This window comes from Vanessa cardui, chromosome 9 (assembly GCF_905220365.1).
Source record: "Vanessa cardui chromosome 9, ilVanCard2.1, whole genome shotgun sequence".
Lineage (NCBI taxonomy): Eukaryota > Metazoa > Arthropoda > Insecta > Lepidoptera > Nymphalidae > Vanessa > Vanessa cardui.
Genome location: NC_061131.1, coordinates 2,201,189 through 2,224,797, shown reverse-complemented (window position 1 = coordinate 2,224,797; position 23,609 = coordinate 2,201,189). Strand labels below are relative to the sequence as shown.

The following is a 23,609-nucleotide window of genomic DNA, read 5'->3' as shown; positions in this document are numbered from 1 at the left end:
AATTCACGTATTCCGTGTAAATTCTATTTTTAATTACACCTTTTTATGTTATAGGTTGGCGGACGCGCAAATGGGCCACCTGATGGTAAGTGGTTACCGTCACCCATGGACAATGAAGCTGTAAGAAATATTAACTATTAATTACATCGTCAATGTGCCACCAATCTTGGGAACTAAGATGTTATGCCCCTTGTGCCTGTAGTTACACTGGCTCACACACCCTTCAAACCGGAACACAACAATACTGTGTACTGTTATTTGGCGGTAGAATAACTGATGAGTGGGTGGTACCTACCCAGACGGGCTTGCACAAAGCCCTACCACCAAGTAAAATTCAATTCAACGCTTCAATAAAGATAATTGCAACGGGAAAAACTTGCATAATAATAGTAATTCCTGTTGAATATTACTTTGGTAACCCGCTCATCTCATCTGCTTCAGCCAAATAGCAATTCTTATTATTGTTGTATTCCAGTTTAAAGGGTGAGCGAGCGAGTGTTACTCAAGGCATGAGGGACATAACATCTTAGTATAAGGGATTGCGGGTCTTCAGCGATATTAGTGTTTCTTACAGTGCCCGGGCAGTGGTTTCTTCTTCCTCTTTGGTGGCCCATTTTCCAGTTCGCTTGCTTATACAGATATTAAGTAACTTATTAATTCCTAATGTTGGTGACTCAGATCCAATGTACATAAATACTGGTGGCCCCATGATGAGACCCATTTGGTAGACTATCTATTTTATATTATAAACGATACATATAATAAAATTCTAGTGTATGTTTATAATATTAAAATAACCGCTTTTTACGTAATGCATATATTATACATATACGCAAAAAAACATTTATTACAATTTCCCTCTCTCTGGCTGTTTCTTCCAGCTAATAGTTGGAGCGACTGGATTGATTTGACGGGACTTTCACTGGAAGATAGCTGATGTAATGAGGAGTAACGTAACACAACGTAAACTACTTTTATTTTAGATTTGTGCATAAAATAATACAGTCACGTTGTGTCGTTGAAATACCGTCCAGTGCCGCGCGCAGTTCTCGCGGATGCCATCACTGCTGTCACTTTGGGTTCCTCCCAACGAGGACGTAATAACACAAAAGCTGCTTACTACAAAATCAACAAGTTATAGTAAATACTGCAAAATGAACAATAACTTTATGTTAAATTGAATCGCACATGAAGACGCAAGAATATCTAGCTATAAATACTTGATAAATTGCAATAGTATAATGAGTACTATCACTGAAGGTCCGCTGAATACAATGGTGAACCCAAAGCGATGTCCATATCAGTTAATATATTTACAATTATATTTTGTAATCACCGAGTGCGGGTCACACTTTATGTCGGATCACATGTGTATACAGGTAAGCAAACACTTTCATAATAATCACGGTGAAACGACTAAATTTAATCAGCATTGCGTTCAATTTAAGAAATTGTATTTAATAAGTTTATATTCTTATGAAAAAGAATTAAGTGCTATTATAAATTTTAGAGGGTAAGGTAGTACTCATACTGTGACTAAAATTTCAAGGTCAAATTTGATAGTTACGCTTTGTATGAAACGGTTTTAATACAAGTGATAGATTTTTGTCACGTGTAATAAGCTTTCTACGCGACTTTTGAATTGGTTGTATTTATACACAACTTTAAAGGAAATTGATCCCAATGTTAATTACATTAAGGTTGATTGCCAGAGATTTTCATTTTTCAAATGTTTCTTATTACATGATAGTATGCTACTAACCAAGGCCTAAAATATAGAAAGTTTGAAAATATTTGTAATATTACTATATTCATTTGCTACTATAGAACATTTGTTATCATGGAGCAGATTTGTCACATATGTTGTTAATATGTTTATCAATAAATAATTTATAAGGGAATAGCCAAAGTTCTTTATTGTAATCTTAAGTAAATTTGACGATCTCCGTGGTCGAGTGGTTTGTACACCGGTTTTCATGGGTACGCCACTCCGAACTCCTGGGTTCGATTCCCGGTCGAGTCAATGTAGATTATTATTATGCATTAGTTCTCTATGTTTTCTTGGGTCTGGGTGTTTGTGGTACCGTCGTTAGTTCTGATTTTCCATAACACAAGTGCTTTAGCTACTTACATTGGGATCATAGTAATGTATGTGATGTTGTCTTATATTTATTGATGGTACTTAACCTGATATCAGTACGTGTAAATATAATAACCTTAGATTTCCATTTGGTTGATTCCAAGGCCAAACAATCCCTACTGCTATACCTGTAGTCGGTAAATGTATCAATTAGCAATCCCAAATCTTTGTTTTGAAGATCATCATTATTTGAAATGTTTCGTTATCTACCAAACAATCTAAATGAGCCTAAACCCCAACGACTTATCTTTAATAATAATTAGAGAGCTCACTTTACCACATTCCGATACCACAATCAGACCATCGTCAAAAGGTTCTACATTATCCAGACTATAATATGATATGGTTCTATAAATAGTTGTAATGTCAACCAAATTCCTTCTAAATTTCGAATCGAAACGACTTTTACAAATTTGTGGAATAACTTCTAGATTCGTCGACAATCTGACCTAGTAAATTAAATTTAATTCTATTTAATATAGAGCTAGCAAAAACCGCTTCAAATTTGATTAAATCCGTGTACTAAAACAAATGAAAATTTAGAGTAGATTGTATTATTAACGACATGATAATGTTTGCAAAATTTTAGACGATCTGGTTAAATACTCGTGCTGAAGTTAGTATAGACTTTGGTCCCACGCCTGAATTAACAAATTGTCCTGTGATCGGATTATGAGAATGATAGAAAAGGGACTGTTAATTCTACATTTATGTAGTAATACATCTTCATCAGGCTGAGGTTGGTCGGTCAGATTTGCTGTCACATTATGATTTTGATTTTTTAATAATTACAGGCACTAGATATAACAAATATTCTCGTGAAATTAAATCTTTGTAAAATAAAATTAAAACTAAAAAATCTTTAAATTTTAATTGGACCAAAGGCACCCATCAATCACCCAAACGAAAATGAATTTTCTAAACTGGTTCATAAATTATGAAGGCTAGTGTAACAAACACAAAATAATTTAACCGAATTGTTAACCTACTTTTTTGCAGTCAGAATATTGAAAGTATAATGTGATATCCAAAGTCAACAGACCGGTTAATATCAGATGGCTGCTAGTCACTTTTACTCAAATTAAAAGAATTCGGAAACATCATTGAAAATTGTAACACAAAATAGTTTTGGATGCTTGTTATCTATAAGTGATAGTGTGTTTGATATGTGTAAACGTATCTACAATGCTTTGTTTATATCAAATTATCGGCCTTACTTGTAATATGTTATCGTAGTAATTATATATTTTTTTAATTTAAATTACTTAGTTTTTATATCATCAACCGACTTCAAAAAGGAGGAGGTTATCAATTCATGAAGGAATGTGTCTAATTTCAATGAAATTTTGCCTCCTATGAATCCACCAACCAGCATTGGAGTAGCGTGGTGGAATATATTCCTGACCAATAGGTGCTAACTGGTCTCTAAGGGAGAGGACGACTTAGACTGATGAACTATAGAGGGAAATTTCCAGGCTTTTACTAGTATTATAAAGTTTTTATACGAATCTTATTTTGTTATATAGAAAGACGGACGATCAATTATTCAACTGAACATTAGAGCTGTAAGATATATTGGCCATTCCTTGGAACTGAGATGTTATAGCCCTTGTGCCTGAACTTACGCTGGCTCATTGTGCCTTAGTAAAGAAATACAACAATACTAAGATTTGCTGTTCGGCAGTACAATATCTGCTAATTCTGATCAGTAGTCGATCTGTTAACCATCCATCCAATTATTTCTGGTCAAAATAAAAAAAAAAATTGGAATACTTCCTATACAGTTCCATTTAAAATTTCGGTTGTTTTTTATATTGATATTTATACAACAATGATTATAATTTTACAGCCAAAAATTATTTTAATACGAAATAAATAAAAATGTTCAATGATTTATAGTTGTTATAAAGTTACGATAAGGAGAATAACGCGAACGTCACAGTTCTCTCGGAGATAAGTAAATTCCGGCCGCGATAAGATTCGGCTTAGATTATTTCTATCCACTTGAGATTTTTAAATTACGCAACGCGTTTTTCGAAATTGCTCCTTCAAATACACAATATATATCACATTGACAATATCCAAAACATTCTTTTTGAATTAAATGTAAAGCTACATGTTAATGTTCCACTGTTGAGCAAAGATTTGCTCACCTTTAAAGGGTGAAGTACTACTACACTATATTGCTGTCAGGATGAACATGATGTGGCTGAATTTTATTTGATATTCATCTAACACAATGCATTATAAGTACAAATTAAGTACGTGAAAATTATCTTAATCCCATAATAAACTACTTCAATGGAAACCAATTGCCTTGCCTTAGTAATTTGTGTGACCAAGGTCATTAGTTAAAAAAAAATTGAAATCAATTTGGCCGCTGATGTGTTACATTTAAATAGATTAATATTGAGTAAAGCATGAAAAAATTCTTATCAGTATAATACAAGCAAAGAATTGTATGGTGCGTACGTGCCACAAACATAAGGTAAATGAAAATCCTGACCGAGAAGACCATGATAATTTAAGAGAGCGTCATGTCTTCACGGTATATCGATCTTATCCCCAAGGCGAGATATTTATTTAGCAAAAAACTTGTTTAAATTAGTTTTTTTATTATCTCAATAATTTGTTATCATATTTATCAATTGCTTTATCTTTTATGCCTAATTATGATAAAATTTATACTCAATGCACTAAGTAGTATACTAGGTAAGTTAGATAGCTCATATCTTTTTCTTAAATGATAATTTGGATGAAATGAAAATGAAAATTACTACAGGCACAAGGAACATAACATCTTAATTCTCAAGGTTGGCGACAATACTGGCCATGTGAGGAATAGGTTTTAGTTCTCTTAGTCGATAGGCGCTGGTGACCACTTACCATCAGATAATCTATTTACTCGTTCGCCAACCTATATAATTAAAAAAAATAGATTTGAAAGCGTAACAAACAAAAAGACACGTGACAAGTCATCTTGGAATTTTAAATTCATCATCAATGAATTGCAAAATAGTTTTATTATAATTAATAACGAATGGCACAATTATAATTGATGTCACCTTAATCAAACATGATATAGTATTGATAAAAGAATTGATAGAGAACCATTAATGATTAACTTGTATATCTACCTAATAAGATATTTGAATTCTTGGTTTTTTTACATGATTTTGTTACATTAAACTAGTTTGACCGTGGCTTACATTTTAGGGGTTGGTTGTTAGATTTTTTTTATCGTTTAGGTTGGTGGACGAGCATATGGGCCAGCTGATGGTAAGTGGTCACCATCACCCATAGACAATGACGCTGTAAGAAATATTAACTATTCCTTACATCGTCAATGTGCCACCAACCTTGGGAACTAGTAGATAAATAAGTATATATAGGTGCGTGCTGCGTCACCACAGATGAGCGCCAATAAAGTCAGTGCGTAATGAGCTACAGCGCGTTTCACTTGTGTCCTATATCTACTAGTGGCGACGAGGAACATCTACCCACAAAGCGAAAAATAAAAAACGAACAAAGGAATTGAGGCGGATTAAAATGTTTTCCAATTCAAAGCCGTTTTTTGGAAATATAACTACATTTAATCATCAGCATCAAGATTGGGTCACATATAAAAGTCGACTCCAGCAGTGGTTCGTGGCAAATGACATCGATGGTGAATCGGACAAAGGAGGTCTTAAAAGGCGCGCCATATTGCTCAGCGCATTCGACGAGAGCACTTATCAACTGGCCAGCAATCTCGTTTTTCCAAAAACTCTTGACGCAGTGAGTTATGTGGAAATTGTACGAGTTTTGGATGTACATTTTACTCCAAAGCGCTGCGGGTTTGCAGAACGTCATCACTTTTATGCGGCGTCGCAGCGACCGGGGGAGTCGCATGCGCAGTGGGCGGCGCGGTTACGAGGTCTAGCGAGCCATTGCAGTTTCAAGAATTTAGAAGAAGCTTTGCTAGACAAATTTGTGATGGGGATGCTTCCGGGTACCGAAAAAGAAAAACTCTTCGCAATGGAAATCGGGGAGTTGTCGATGGCAAAGGCGGTTGACCTGGCGGAGGGCGTGCGGTGTGCACGCATGGCGACTACGGCAGCAGGCACAGCAGAAGGAGTCAGCGTTGACCCTTTGTTTAAAATGACAAAGGGCCGCACCAATCGTAGTGACGGTGATAAGTGTTCCGTGTGTGGTCGAAAGAATCACAAATCTAGTGAGTGTCGCTTTGTAAATTACCGGTGTAAGAAGTGCAATAATAAGGGTCACCTGCACCGAATGTGTAAAAAAGTCAATTACGTAGACTCAGATGAGGTGAACGAGGGTGACGACGGTGAGTTTTTTAATATTCGCAGTAATAACGGGGGGCCTATGACCGAAACAATATCTATCAATAATATTTTATTAAAATTTCAAATTGATAGTGGGTCGTCTGTAACCGCTATATCAGATAAAACTTATTATTCTTATTTTAACAGTGTTACTTTAATTCCTACCAACAAAAAGCTTATCAGTTATAACGGAGGCTTAATTCAAAGTTTAGGTATAGCTAGGTTACCAGTGACATACAACAATAAAACAAACGTATTAGATTTCTATGTCATACAAAATGGAGGGCCGCCATTGCTTGGTCGCGATTTTATTTCAAAATTTAATTTAGAATTATCACCAATTAACGGTTGTTATCATGTGTCGTCGGTACCGGAATCGGAATTGCAATCATTTTTAAAAAAATACTCGGATATTTTTACCGACGAATTAGGTTGTTTTAATAAATATAAAATAAAATTGCACTTGAAAGAAAATGCAAAACCAGTTTTTATGAAAGCCAGGCCGGTTCCGTTTGCGTTAAGGGATAAAATAGATAAAGAAATAAGCCGTTTATTGCAGATCAAGGTCATCGAGCCCGTCGAGTTCTCGGAATACGCGTCACCTATTGTGCCGGTGTTAAAACATAACGGTACGGTTCGTCTATGCGCTGATTATTCACAAACGTTAAACAAACAGTTATTAGTGGAGAAATATCCTTTACCGACTATACAAGAACTATTTACACGATTACATGGTGGGGAACAATTTTCAAAATTAGACATGTCTTCAGCGTATAATCAGTTCGAATTGCTAGATGATAAACATGTCACTTGTATAAACACACACAAAGGGTTATTTAAATTTAAACGGCTTGTGTTCGGGTTGTCTTCGGCCCCCGCCATATTTCAGAGGGCCATGGAAAGTATTTTATCGGGGATAGATGGCGTACTTTGCTTTTTGGATGATATCCTTATTACAGGAAAAGACAAGGTGGAACATTGGGCTAGGTTAAAATTAGTTTTCGATAGATTAAAAGATTCGGGCTTAACTTTAAGAAAAGAGAAATGTGAATTTTTCAAAAATGAAATAAATTATCTCGGATATATAATTGATAAAAACGGGATAAGGAAATCGTCAGAAAAAGTTAAAGCAATTTTAGAAGCTGCAGTCCCTAAAAATTTAAAAGAATTACAGTCGTTTTTAGGTTTAATTAATTATTATAGGAATTTTGTACCCAATGCATCCACGCACTTAGCCCCTCTGTATGATTTATTAAAAAAAGGAGCTAAATGGTCGTGGTCCCCGCAACACGAAAGGGCGTTTTTGGAAGTAAAAACATTTTTAACTTCAGAAAACGTATTAGCTCATTTTGATTCAACCGCAAAAATCATATTAACGGTGGACGCTTCACCTTACGGGCTAGGGGCGGTGTTATCGCAGGTCGGAGCCGACGGCTTAGAACGTCCAGTTTCGTTCGCTTCACGAACGCTAAACTCAGCTGAAAAAAAGTATTCTCAAATACAAAAAGAAGCCACGGCTATAATCTTTGGGGTACGCCGGTTTCATCAATATTTATATGCTAGATCCGAGCCGTTTATATTAAGAACCGACCACAAGCCGCTTATTTCAATTTTCGGTTCCCATAGGGGTATTCCAGAGGTGTCTGCAAATAGGTTGCAAAGGTATGCAATATTTTTGTCAGCATATAACTACACCATTGAGTATGTCAAAAGCGCCAACAATAGTGCAGATTTCTTATCGCGCGGGATTCGGCCGGCGACAGCAGCGGCGTCGACCGACGGAGCTGCGAGTATTAGTCCGGGAGGAACTCGCGAAGACGCCGGTAGTGTACGTGGATGGAACGAGACGGCTACATACGTCAATTTTATTTTAGAAGGATGTTTACCGGTGACATTAGATCAGTTAAAACATGAGACTAAAAATGACCCGGTACTCACTCAAGTTAGTGATTATGTCTTTAAGGGTTGGCCTCGGAAAGTTTATGATTGTAATTTATTACCATATTTTAAATGTAGGTTGCAGTTATCATTAGAAAATGGAATTTTAATGCGGGGGCATAAGGTAGTTATTCCAGAAAATTTACGTAAACACATATTATTAGAATTACACAAGTCACATTTAGGTATAGTAAAAACTAAGGCGGAGGCCCGTTCTAGATTTTGGTTTCCGGGAATTGATGAAGCGATAGAAAAAATGATCGGAGATTGTTCAACATGCATTAGTATGCGGCAATCGCCACCCCGCGCTCCGCCGGCGCCCTGGCCGTATCCGACACAACCATTCAATAGAATTCATATAGATTTCCTTGGACCAATTCAGAATAAAATGTTTTTTGTAATAGTTGATGCTTACAGTAAGTGGGTTGAGTGTTTTAATATGAATAACAATATAACATCGGGATCGGTTATTAGTAAATTATGTGAATTCATGTCTAGGTTCGGGGTACCTCAAACAATCGTGAGCGATAACGGCACTTCATTTACATCTGAGGAGTTTAATGCATTTTGTAAATTAAACGGAATATGTCACTTGACCTCGCCGGCATACCATCCCTCCAGTAACGGCCAAGCAGAGACTTATGTTAAAATAGTGAAAAAGGGCATAAAAACAGCTTTGTTGCTAGGTGAAAATGCGCAAGATATGAATAATAGGTTATTAAAATATTTATTCGACTATCGGAATTCTGTGCATAGTACAACGGGGGTGTCTCCCGCGAAACTGGTATTCGGTCGTCAACTGAGGTCAATACTAGATCTTTTAATTCCTCATCCGTCGCCTTCGTCCCCTCGTCTGAATAATCATGTTCAAAACAAACAGTGCTTGCAGACTAAATATCACGGCGGAAAATTAAGAACTAATTTTAAACCAGACGATGTAGTGATGTTTAAATCTTTTATAAATAAAAATAGATATGTGTGGTGTAAAGGTACTATTATCAAACAGTTGGGTAAAGTGTTATACTTAATAAAGACTTGTGAAGGTATTAATGTTAAAAAACACAAAAATCAAATTGTTTTGTCAAGGAATGTGTCTAAAAACCAACTGGTTCAACCGGGGAACAGTAATCGAAGTGAGGAGGAAAATCAACACCGAAGTGATGTGAAACTTGCATCAGTTCCCTCGACGAGGACGCAAACTAAGATGGTTTTGAGAAATATTCCTAGAGTAAACTATAAAAAATATTTTTAGATAAAAATAATTGTCAAATAAGGGGGGAGGAAATAGTAGATAAATAAGTATATATAGGTGCGTGCTGCGTCACCACAGATGAGCGCCAATAAAGTCAGTGCGTAATGAGCTACAGCGCGTTTCACTTGTGTCCTATATCTACTAGGAACTAAGATGTTACGTCCCTTGTGCCTGTAGTTACACTGGCTCACTCACTCTTCAAACCGAAACACAACAATACTGAGTACTGTTGTTTGACGGTAGAATAACTGATGTACCTACCCAGACGGGCTTGCGCAAAGCCCTACCACCAAGATGTTATGCATAAAGAGTAGTAGACTATGACCGTTCTTGTATTTTCTATATCAAAGTTCAAATATTTCGAAAGATTATTTTACAATATTTAGACAATACTAATTGACACCCGCGGCTCCATTCATATTTTGGGGATTAGGCGTCATGTATTTTATATAAAAAATAGCAATAATTGTAATTGCAGTAGACGTAATTGTTCATTATTCTCAAATTGATTATATCCATTTACTTGCCAGTGAAGCATTATAAAAAGCCTTTCGAATTTGTACCACCCTCTAAACAGACAAAGTACGACGGCAAAAGTGACATAACATCTTAGTTTTTATGGTTATTGGCGCATTGTTTATGTAAGAGAATGTCAATATTTCGTACACTGACACGCTGGTACGCTAAGCTGTCTGGAATAGTATTATAATTTTTTACAAACAACTATTATTTTTCAGATATGTTATCCTTAATATTATTAAGCCTGGTTGGCTCTGCACTCAGTGTACCAGTTACCAACGATGTGACCAGAAACTTCGAATCCTACAGGCTGTCAAATGAATCGTTTCCAACATTCTACGACGTTCGATTGTTCTTCGATCCGAGAAACGTCGTTAATTTCACTGGAGATGTTTCCATACGACTATTCACGCACGTCCCCACTGACGAAATCGTATTACACGCGATGGCTATGCAAATAAAGACCGTGGAAATACACGCTGCATCGAATGAAGCTGAAAATTTAATGAGAAGTTATACTCTAGCAACTGATGATACTCATTTTTTGAGAATCGAAACGACACAGATGCTGTTGCCTTTGCAGCCATATATATTGAAGATTGAGTACGTGGGAACGTACGCTGATAATATGTTTGGAGTTTACGTATCGACTTATCAGTATTCAGGTCAGACTGTGTAAGTATGAAATAAATAGATTTTTTACAGTTTTATAAATCTCTTTCAATAATACTTTAAAGATTTTCGAACCGAATTAGTAATTAAAAAAAAAAAAAAAACTATAATGTATTTTAATATCGACTTTATCTCTTTATTGTCTTTACTAAGGATAAGAAATAAGGGAATGCGTATATATATTTTCAATCCAAACAAATTTTAATATTTTTTTCATCAGACCATTTAGTTTTATTTGAAATTTTAATTCCATTATACAATCGTACTTAAGCACTCATGAATAAAGTTAAATAAATCTTTATTTCTATGCTAATATAATATGTGAAAGGGAATCTGTCTGCCTGTCGCTTTTTTACAACCAAACTGCTGAACTGAATTTGATGAAACTTGGTATGAAGCCAACTTGAACTCCAAGACAGGACATAGGCTACTTTTTTGGCTGACACATGATAACCAATCCCCAGAAAGCTGCTGGCAACAACTGATAACATAAATACGGAGACTTGTAAATATTTGGAGACTATGTTATATGTGTGTTATGTATATATGTTTCAGAAATTTAATTACATCTCAACTTCAACCGACGTTTGCCCGCCGTGCATTCCCTTGTTACGATGAACCTTTGTTCAAGGCGGTATTCAGAACTACAATTTATGCACCACCAGAATACCCTGTCGTCAGAACTAACATGCCTGAAAGAACTGATCTCTCGAAGTAAGTTTATAATTACAAGATTTACGCGGTAATAGGGCTATGATGCCTGGGAAGGTATCATATTTTACCGCCAAACACCAATACAAGGTACTTAGTATTGCTGTTTGAGGTGTGCATTTAAACTAAAATACAACAGTTTGCGTCTTAGTTTAAAGAGTGAATGAACTAATATTATAGGCACAAATGACATAATATGTTAATTTCCAAGGTTGGTGCATTGGCAAAGTTTGGTCACTTACCATCAGGTGTCACATTCACGAATCATTGTTATAAAAAGGATTAAATAACGCGTTCGATAATCTTGATAATTGTTTTAGCAGAAACTGCGCCTACATTTACTTCAACTTAAAAATTGCTTACTAATTATGTCTTAGAATTTAATTTACAAAAGAGAATAGTTATTGTAAAACAAGTGTAAAGAACATAATATCTTAGCCAAGATTGATGGTACATTGGCTCTGGTGTCCAATCACCAACAATTGGTCCATTTACAAATACTGTCGTTTTGCGAAGTAAAACTAATCTATTGTGTTTGATTGTTTTCAGACCAAATGTGGATGGTTACGTGAAATACGAGTTCCAAGATACACTAGTTATGTCTTCCTATCTTTTGGCCTTTCTAGTTTCCAACTTCCAATACGTATCCAACGAAGAAAACCAGATCTATAACATACCCTTCAGAGTCTATTCAAGACCAGGAACACAGGATACCGCAGAGTTCGCTTTAGGCTACGGTCAGGATAATATGATTGCTCTTGAGAAATACACCGAGTTCCCTTATGCTATGCCGAAACTAGACAAGGCTGCTGTACCAGATTTTGCAGCTGGTGCTATGGAGAACTGGGGATTGGTTATATACAGGTATGTTTTTGTCTTTAGAATAAAAAGTTGGTCAATAATTTCAGGCGCCGAGATGGCCCAAGAGGCGAGGTGGCTCAGTGGTTAGAATGCGTCCATTATTACTGATGAATGCGCGTTCAAATCCAGGCAAGCACCGGTGAATTTTCATGTGCTTAATTTTTGTTTATATTTCATTTCGAGCTCGGCGGTAAAGGAAAACATCGTGAGGAAACCTGCATGTGTCTAATTTCAAAAAAAATCCGGCAAGTGTTTCAACCCGTATTCTCCTCAAATAAAGGAGAGAAGGCCTTAGCCCAGCAATGGAAATTGATAGGCTATTGTTGTTGTTAAATTTTCTCACAAAATCAAAAATATACTATAAATGTGTCTTGCTGTCGTGGATTCAAGAATATTATTTAGGCCTGATTTTGCAAACATATTGTTTTCATTAAATTTTTTCCGCATGACATAAACCAATACAAATACAAGTCAATGTTATCTCGTTTAATGTAATCTATATTTATTATCTGTCATAAGAAAGGAGTGATTCATATTGATATTACTAAGATAAAATGGAAACGACATATTGTTTGTCACAGACTGACCATCATTGGGATAAACTATGAATATTCTTTTACGCTACTATATAAACTTGTAGAGTATATCTGTAATCTGTACACTCAATTTTTTTGTCAAATTTCTTCATTAATATTCTTGTAATTCTATACTAATCACAATAACGGATACGTATTTCGCATATTTTATATTATTGTTTAATGTTATAGAGCAATCCATATGGAGGATTTACTGCTTTTGAGGCGGATATTTTCATGTTTACATTAATATACTTTGGTAGACGTTTTTCTTGAACCAGTAACCATACCCCTCTGAAATCGGCTCCGAAGAAAAATTAATTCCTTACATTGCACATCTGAAACACACTTTGGAACTAAGATGTTGTGTCTCATATGCTTACTAATATTTCAAAGCGAGTATAAAACAATACTGAGTATTGATGTTCGTCGGTAGAATATGTAGTGAGTGGATGGTATCTGTCCGGGGAGTCTTGCACAAATTTGTATCACCTAAACACCTGCTACAGTTTTTTTTGTTTATATTACCAACAATTATATTACATCAAAAGCAATAGCACTTGATTTTAATAGACTGGATAGTAATATTAGGGGTATATATAATACTATACTACTATTACAAATGCGAAATTAACTCTGTCTTACTGTATGTCTTCGCTCACGACTAAACCACTGAACCGATTTTGATAAAATTTGGTATGAAGCAAAATTGATTTCCAATAAAATATATGGCGTATACACTTAAACCTGTGGAATAATCCCCTGACGGAAACTAGTATAAAAATGCCAAAGAATAAAACAGAGAAAAAGATCCAGAAATGTAAAAAGCATGTGTTCTGTATTTTCAGTGTATAATACTTTGAAGGGAAAAGGAGGCTTACGTGGAATTTACGATGCTTGTAAAAATTCGTCATCTAAATTTGTTAATGTCACAATGATACTGCATGTTTATTTCAAAATAGCAACACAGTGGATCTCATCTAAGATTACATAGACACATGGGTTTTTTTTATCATTTATCAACATAACATAACATTTTAGGATGACTTTGATATATGAAAACACAATTGTAACGTGTATGTTAAAAATGAGGTCATCAATTCGAAAATTAGTGACGATTTAGATTTTTAAAATTAATATGGGGTTATAATTGTTACAATCAATTTCACGAGTCACTTTCACACTTTTAATGATCGTATCCTATGATGAGTTGCGAATTTGTTCAGATACATATTAGTTGAAACAAAACACTGTTAACGATCGAAATATTCAATGATTTAAATTTGGAAAATGAAAATAAAATTACCCAAAATATTAAACGCAGTATAAATGAACATATATTCTTAAGATAAACGCTTCCGCGATGAGATAATTCGAGGTTTAATAAAGTGCCACGTTTTAGTATGTGACGTTCTAAAATAAAGCGTTTCTGGCACCATACTCACACTCCAAAAAGATAAATACAAAATAAATAAGACACATCTTAATTTTAATATAACCTAGTCTTCAGTCTTTCAAGATACATATAATTGATACCAAAGGTCAACTATTGGTGTTGTGGACCGTTACGTTCTCTGATTTATAAATGACGATTCAACTTGCTTGTAAAACCCAGCTCGATTAAGTTATGTTTTAATTTCGATTTATCCATTCTAAAATTTATTTGTCTTTTTTTTTTAATAATTTACAATGCATATGTCATGTTTGGTCTTTTTCATATTACATGTAAATTTATATAACAAATAGTTGATATCCTAGAGGTGGAGCCAGGAGACCCTTGGCACAGGGCAACCTAGTTTGGTCTCCTGTCTCCCACACACAATTGTACTTATTATTAAGATGCGTTTAAACTGTAATGTCTGTAATGTGGGAGAGAATAAATATATTATTATTATTATTATAAAAACATTTAAAAAGCTACAACGCAAACATAAATTGGTAAATCTTGACAATACAACCAGAACCCGAAATATCTCATTAAATAAAGACAATTGAAACTAACGGGCGCTATCTAAATTAACCTCGACGAAAGTTACGGTAATAATGAAAAACTCAGACCTTTTGTGAATACCGCAAATGAGTCTCTTACATTACAGTAGATAAAATGTGGTGACAAAGAACATAAGGACCGTTATGAAGTAAACATGTTTGTACTGTTTTATTCGAGTTGGTTATTGTTCGAGATTTTTTTAATTTTGTATTTTAATTCATGAGCTTTAAAGTCGAATATCGTTTAAATTTAGTATTAAAACATGGGGGTGTTTTTGATGCTCTACCGCCACATAGAAATACTCGGTGTGGTTTTGTTTTGATTTATAGGTTGAGTGAGTGTAGCTACATATACAAGGGACATAGTCGCTTGACTCTGAAGGTCAATTCTAAGCACAAGAGGTGTCGTGGGATAATCGGTTGATACGAAGATTTTTACTGTACATACATTTACAAAATATGATAATCCATACTAATGTTATAAATTAGAAAGTAAGTCTGTCTGCCTGTCTCGCTTGCATGAAAATTCCGTCTGAATTGTTTTACAATTCAAATAAACTATATTTAAATAATATTATATATCGGTCGCCTTTAAGGACGCCTTTCTAACGTGATGATTTATGTCACTTTAACTGTAAGCCGCGTAAATTAAGCTACAACAATAAAAAATATAAAATAAATGAAAATTGCATACTACAAACGCAATAATAAATATAAATAAAGATGGATCATTTTACTAATATATTATGCTAGCAGACCGCGTTTTAGTGTGTTGGTTGTTTGGTGTTAGGCAAAAAAGTAGCCTATGTCCTTTCTTGGAATTTAAGTTTGCTTCGTGAAAGACAAAATTACTTCGGATGTAATTAATTTTATTTAATACATTTTTCTACTGGTTATAATTATGTAGATTATATTCACTTGGTAGTTGGGCTTTGTGCAAGCCCGTCTGGGTAGATACCACCCACTCACCAGTTATTCTACCGCCAAAGAACAATACTCACTATTGTTGTGTTCCGGTTTGAAGGGTGAGTGAGCCAGTGTAACTACAGGCACAAGGGACATAACATCTTAGTTCCCAAGGCTGGTGGCACATTGACAATGTAAGGAATAGTTAATATTTCTTACAGCGTCATTGTCTATAGGTGATGGTGACCACATACCATCAGGTGGCCCATATGCTCGTCCGCCAACCTATACCATAAAAAGGTACTTCTTAAGACAAATACCTCATTACCGAGGGTAACGGGTTTTGGAGCGTATTTTGCAAGTTACGTGGTATTACATGCAGGCAAAATGGGTGCTAAAATTAACGGATTTTATTGATTAAACTATATATGTTCCACAGTTGAATTAGAACCATTTAAGGAGCAGGTTTGGAACTATTTAGTGACTCTTCTTTTAAGTGACGGATACCATTAAAACCTATTTATTAAGACCTCCATGCGATTGTCATATTAGTAAATACTTTTTTTTTTTTATTTCATAGAGAGGTGGCGCTTTTGGTTCAAGAAGGAGTTACAACAACCGCAACGAAGCAGAATATAGGCCGTATAATTTGTCACGAGAATGTGCACATGTGGTTTGGTAATGAAGTCAGTCCTCTCAGCTGGACTTATACTTGGTTGAACGAGGGCTTTGCGAACTTCTTTGAAAATTATGGTACCGATTTGGTAAGTATTATAATACAGGTTATTATAGAATATTTAATATATTACTGTCGACCTCTTTGGTCGAATAGTGTGTATATCACCGTAAGATTATAAAATTCGTTAGATTTGTCGAAATATTGTGAACTGTAAAATATGACTGCAATTATTTAACGCATTATATTACGCTATATTGTAATCTAACGAATTTTGTAATCTTACGGTGACATGTACACCGGTTTTCATAGGTACAACATTCTGAGTTCCCGGATTCGATTCCCGGCCCAATCGATGTAGAAAATAATTAATAATTTCATTAAATATCTAGGTTATCTTGGGTCTGCTTCGATGTAGTTGTGATACCGTCATTACTTCTGATTTCCATAACACAAGTACTTTAGCTCGTTACATTGGGATCACAGTGATGTATGTGATGTTGTCCAATATTTATATTTATATTATAATCATAAAATCCGTATTATTTTGATCGAACAATCAAGATTTTTATAATAATGACTTTTATAGCTATATATACAAATAGATCAAATTTGAATGTTTCTGTAATCCAGGCTATAAAGGGATGGCGTATGATGGACCAATACGTGTTGCTGCTTCAAAATGTATTCCAAAGCGATGCCGTGTTGAGCGTAAATCCCATGACTCATCCTGTGTACACCCCATCTCAAATTATCAGCACCTTCAATGCCGTCGCTTATCAAAAATGTGAGTATCTAGTGAGTCGCTTAAATGTCAAAGGGGGTATTAACCACTCTGTATAATAAAGATTTAAATTTCCGGAACTATGTGAGTAATAAATATATAAACAGATAAAATAAATATTTGTTATTTAAATTGGAAAAGAATAACGCACTAGGAGATATTTTTTTAATAATTTATGTTATAATGCTGTATTTAAAAATGAATTCGATATTTTTTTTATTACGAAATAAACTGTTTATTATAATAAAAAAAATGTTGTCAAATTATGACACAATACAAAATTATTTCACTCATAATTTTGTTACATGCCCAAAAAAAAAGTTTCTATTTAAAAATTTACAAAAGTATGTTTAAACGAATATGTTACATAATAACATATAAATACGTCAATAATTACTTCTAAGTTTTGCTTCAAAAAACATATACTATAATCCGATATAAATTACATCGAAATATTCTAGTTCGATAATCTAAGTATACCAAGGTTGAGTCGGAATAAACGCGATTACAGAACGAAATAGTATCTAGAAGATCCACTTAGGTCGTTTCTAAATTAAAATAAAAACTCCCACTTGACATTTAGAAAGTTTTCCATACGTATAATAAAATTGGAGTGTCTTTTTTTATATTGAAATAACCGCTTTTTTTAACGCACATGTATTTATACACGTTACATATACCAAAATATGTTAATGTTTATGCCGGCTAAGCACTGGAACGATGTCCATTATGATGACACCGCAATTTTTGAATTTCTATTAAAAAAAGTGTGCTGAAATGTGCCCAGTATATGCTATGATACAATACCGCTTGAAACAAAAAATTACCAAAAAAATATCATTTTTATGAGGAGGTCCTTTTTTTCAAGTCCTGTTAGCACCGCTACTTTGCTTTATTGAATTTATTAAAATTGAGCCTCTTATTTAAAATTGAAATGTTTTTTAATTAACTTAAAATACATTTTTTTAATTGTAAAATTGTAAAAAAAAAATATTTTTTTATATCTGCACATGACAGCTCATGATATACATAAATAATAAATAAAGATAATTTCGAACATTTTACCTCATAGGACAAATTTGATACGACAAAATTGCGTTGAGATTTCAGAAAAACCCAGTTTAACGATTCGACGTTGGGTTTGAACGTTAGAAGATATAATTTGAGATAAACATATGGATTGAAATTAGATCAAAATAAATAAAAAGCGAAACAATACAATATACAATATAATTTTATACGTAATGAATATCGCAATCACAAACTCATAAATATACGTATAATTAAATACAAATCTTCAACACCAACAACAACAACAGCCTGTAAATTTCCCACTGCTGGGCTAGATTTCTCTCCCTTTGCAGAGAAGGTTTTAGTACATATTTCCCACGTTTTACTACAAATAACAAAAATTTATCACAATATCCAATATGGTATAGTAGGTCATTAATACACATAATTAACGATAAAATAAAAGCACATGCACGTTGGAAATTATACAAAAACCCAAGAGACTATGATGAATTTTCATTATTACGGAAAAGACAAAAAAATGTTATATATAGGAAAAATGCTATACTCGATTTAAACTTAATATCCAAATATTACTCAAAAAATTCCCTAAACTGCTATGGTGGTACCAAAAATCATTGCGTAGTAAGAACACTAGGTATCCGAATAGTCTAACATTAGGCGACCAAAGTTTCAATACCATTGACGAAATTTGTTCTGGATTCAGCACATTTTTTGAAAGCGTTTTTATGAAACAAAATAATATTAATAATAATGTCAGTCTAAATCTACCAGAATCAGATGAAAACATAAATAAATTAATCATTAGTGAAAAAGACGTATATGATATACTAAATAAATTAGATACAAGCAAGGGAGCTGGTAGTGATAATATTCCTGCAATATTTTATAATAAATGTGCGAAAAATCTTTCTAAGCCCCTCTCCATAATATTTAACAAATCGTTAAATGGCTTTGCTACTTATCCAGCTGAATGGAAAGAAGCATTAATAATACCCTTACACAAAACCGGTCCCAGAAATAAAATAGAACATTACCGGCCAATATCAATAATTAACACAATCAGCAAAGTATTTGAAAAAGTTATACATAAAAATATTGCATCACTAATTTACAAAACAATAACCCCACAGCAACATGGGTTTGTTAATAACAGATCAACTATAAGTAATTTATCAACATTCACTAATTACGTAAGTATGTCTATGGATCAAAAACAACAGGTTGACGTGGTATACACAGATTTTGAAAAGGCTTTTGACCGAGTAGATCACATTATCCTATTGCAAAAGCTACAAGCACTTGGTATTAGAGGAGACTTACATAGATGGTTTTATTCGTATATAACTAAAAGAATGCAAGCTGTCGTGTTAGGTGGTGGGAGAAGTAATTACATAGAAATCACATCTGGCGTACCCCAAGGTTCTATCTTAGGACCACTACTTTATAACGCCTACCTATATGACATTTCATACTGCTTTAAATCCGCGAAATTTCTCATGTTTGCAGATGATAAAAAAATATTTTTATCAATTAAAAATATTGATGATTGTAATAAAGTACAAAGTGATTTAGATAACCTATTTAAATATTATAAACTTAATAAAATAACCCTAAATATAAATAAATGCCGACAAATAACATTTACACGTAAGACAAAAACTATAAACTACTCGTATAATTTCAATAATATACCTTTACAAAAAGTTAATCAAGTTAAAGATCTAGGTGTTTATTTAGATTCTAAATTGTTAATGACAGATCAAATAGAACATATTAAAAATGCAGCTTATAAACAACTGGGCTACATTAAGCGTGTTTGTAAAGATTTCAACAATATAGATTGTATCAAAATACTTTACTTTTCCTTTGTACGTAGTTTAATCGAATATGCTTGCAGCATTTGGTGTCCGGAATACGCGACATACGTGAACAGCTTAGAGTCCATACAAAAGCAATTCTTAAAATTCCTAAGTTTTAAAGATCATAGACATTTTAACTCATACACAGATGCATCCAAATTCTACCACATAGATAATCTAGAAGTCAGGCGTCGTCAATACGATGTTATCCTCTTGCACGCCATTTGGAACGGACATATCGATTGCTGTGAACTCTTGAATCACTTGTTTCTTCGAGCGCCACAACGACGGACAAGACATACAGATCTATTTGACACCCCTAAAGTTAATACGAACTATGCACAAAACTCAGTTTTAAATCGTTTGGTTAAAACATACAATAAATTTTATGCTGACATAGATTTATTTGATTTACCTAAAGGAGCGTTTAAAAAAGCAATAAAAAGCAAATGTTAGGCTAGCTTACTCAATAATGACACAATAACACACACACGCACACACAAACACACAATTTCACAAACATACGTACACACACACACATACACACAATTTTCACAAACATACAGTTTATGTAGAGTACCTATACCTACCACAAACTGTTTAACTTCTATAAATAACTAGTAAAAAACTTTCATATTGTAACTGCTTTTCGAATTCATGTTATAATAGTGTAATCCTTTTTTGGTCATAATTTTTGCATTATATTGTTAAATTTAATAAGATATAGTAACACTGTTGAATTGCCAAATGAAACAATAAATAAATAAATATTCCACCAGGCTGTTCCAACGCGAGTTGGTGGAATACACATGTGGCAGCATTTCTATGAAATTAGACTTATATTCCTTACGATGTTTTCCTTCACCGCCGAGTACGAGATTAATTATAAAATACAAATTAAGCACATGAATATTCAGTGGTGCTTGCCTTGGTTTGAACCCGCAATAATCGATTAATATACACGCGTTCTAACCACTGGGCCATCTTGACTCAAATCTAAATCTACAAATCTTAACGGGATAAAATGCATTTTCTAATAGTGTTCGTTAAATACCAAGTAATATTTGTTCCAAATCGAAATAATCATATACACATGGATTACTTAGAATTTTACAAATTTAAATTACATTAAACTTTAAACAATATTACACCTTATTATTTTATACATAGATTACATTATTCTATAAACCTTTTATACGTAAGATAGTGCTATCGAATTAACGTTACAAAATATCGATAAAAGTAAACAATGTGATATATTATCAAGTTTTGATCCGTTTATCCACTTGATATTTATACGAATACCGCAAGACACAATATATGTACACATATTACCTTTCAAGTGATTCAGTCAATGTGTCAGTACTTCAGAAGTAGCAGAATACCATATGCCATACCATATGACGGTGAAGAAAAACATCGTGATGATACCTGCATGTGTCTAATTTCATTAAAATTCTGCCACATGAGCATTCCACCAAGCCGCCTTGGAACAGCGTGGTGAAATATGTTCCAAGCTCCTCCTTAATATGAAAGGAGGCCATTAGCCCAACAGTGGGAAATTTACAGGCTGTTACTTTACTTTTTTACTTTTACTATGATAGACTACCACGATGATATGAACCCACCCTTATAATGAATGATCAGAAACTGGTGAATAGCTTTATACTAAAATTCTAAATAGCAAGTCACTTTTAAAATAGGTGCGTCTTATAGGAATGCATTTAGATGTATTCTTTGGAATGCGACTTTGATTATGACATATACAGTCATTTACGTCAGCCTTCATCTATACTTGAACTGTAGCCTTTGAACTAACTCGTTCCTAACTTCTTAGGATAAATTAAGCCTGCAATCTCGACCGCACTGTTCAATCTCCATTTTGTCTTCTCCATTGCACGTGACATCTGTGCAATCAATCTGTGCCCTTAAAACCCATAAAAAGTTTATAGGATAAAGAAAACATAGTTTATTAACATAAGAATTTTAAATTAAACATTAAATGCTTAAATATATACAAATATGAACTGAAACTAGTTACTATATAAATCTTGATCGCGTGCAATTTTGGCAAGAATGCTAGCAGCATTTCCCCGTTGAATCGCAATTCCGATCCTCTGGCGAAAAACGAACCAGCAGTCGAAACACTTGGCCCTTGTAGTAGTGGTGCAAAAAGCTTCATCTAAAGTATAACACCTTGCCTCATTGCCTCAACTGGTAACAATTTAATGGAATTCCATCAATACATAATATAAAATCACATTTTAAAACTGAAGAAATCTCTAGTCAAAACGTTCGAAATTAAAAATTTGCAACCAAATTACCATTGCAACCTTGACTAGAAACGTGTTGGACTTACGAATTAACTGCTTTTTAATATTGCATTCCACTATAAAACCCTACCCTGCCGTGCCCTAATGTGCAATCATTGCGAGCGCACGTTTGCATAGGTAACCTACCCATGGAGAAAATCATGTAAAGACAAACGAATTTCTTTCAATTTATATAAAAATAATATTTATATAAAAATCTACCGTGACTGCCATGGTTGTCTAGTTATGACAGCTGATTAACATTTTTTGGAATGCCTTATTATGACAATGAAAACTATCCCTTTACACATTCTTCCTGTCAATGTTCCATCCAAATCGGTCCATCCGTCCCAAAGATTAGCCGGCACAAGCACACAGATATACAGACAAAAATTGCAAACAATATTATTTTGTTAGATGTACCGTGTATACATAGATTATTATTGTTATTACATCAACTTAGTCTCAAAGTGGCCCTGTACCCTAAACTATGAGAACCCGTATCTTAGGGGCCAGTGACTTCCTCAACGGTGTTTTTATTCAACTTTAAATTGAATGCTTAAAATATGTACCTATTATTAGTGTACAAAGAAAACGAACACAAAACAAAAATGTGTATTTATGTGTCTTTTTTCATATGTACTTTTACATGTGTAAAAAGGACTTATTTTGATATTACAAACAGACACTCCAATTTTGTTACATGTGATGGATGTGACAGGCTTCCACCAACCCGCATTGGAACAGCGTGGTGGAATATATTCCGAATCCTCTTCTTAATGGAAGAGGAGGCCTTATCTCAACAGTGGGAAATTTACAGGCTGTTACTTTACTTTTACTTTACTACTTTTATGGATTCACATCCACCATAGGGAACATCCTTTTTTTGAAGTCAGTTTAATTAGAAATGAGAACGTAATTTTTATATCTTTTTTTTATTTCACAGCCGGTTCCGTCATTCGTATGATGCAGCACTTCCTTACGCCTGAAATATTCAGAAAAGGTCTTGTTATCTATCTACGAAACAAGTAAGTTTTCTTTTAACCTTTTGA

The 23,609-nt window shown here is 34.0% G+C and overlaps 1 protein-coding gene across 1 annotated transcript in view; it reads left to right on the top strand.

Moving 5' to 3' along the window:
• The first annotated feature begins 1,262 nt into the window (after positions 1-1,262).
• LOC124532331 (aminopeptidase N-like) overlaps positions 1,263-23,609 on the top strand; it is a 38,434-nt gene continuing 16,087 nt past the window's right edge. Inside the window, exons 1-7 of the mRNA XM_047107193.1 lie at positions 1,263-1,379; positions 10,396-10,852; positions 11,405-11,563; positions 12,110-12,424; positions 16,472-16,655; positions 17,201-17,354; positions 23,504-23,585. Of these exons, the coding sequence (XP_046963149.1) occupies positions 1,292-1,379; positions 10,396-10,852; positions 11,405-11,563; positions 12,110-12,424; positions 16,472-16,655; positions 17,201-17,354; positions 23,504-23,585 (1,439 nt within the window). The 5' untranslated portion in view covers positions 1,263-1,291. The remainder of the gene's footprint in view (positions 1,380-10,395; positions 10,853-11,404; positions 11,564-12,109; positions 12,425-16,471; positions 16,656-17,200; positions 17,355-23,503; positions 23,586-23,609) is intronic.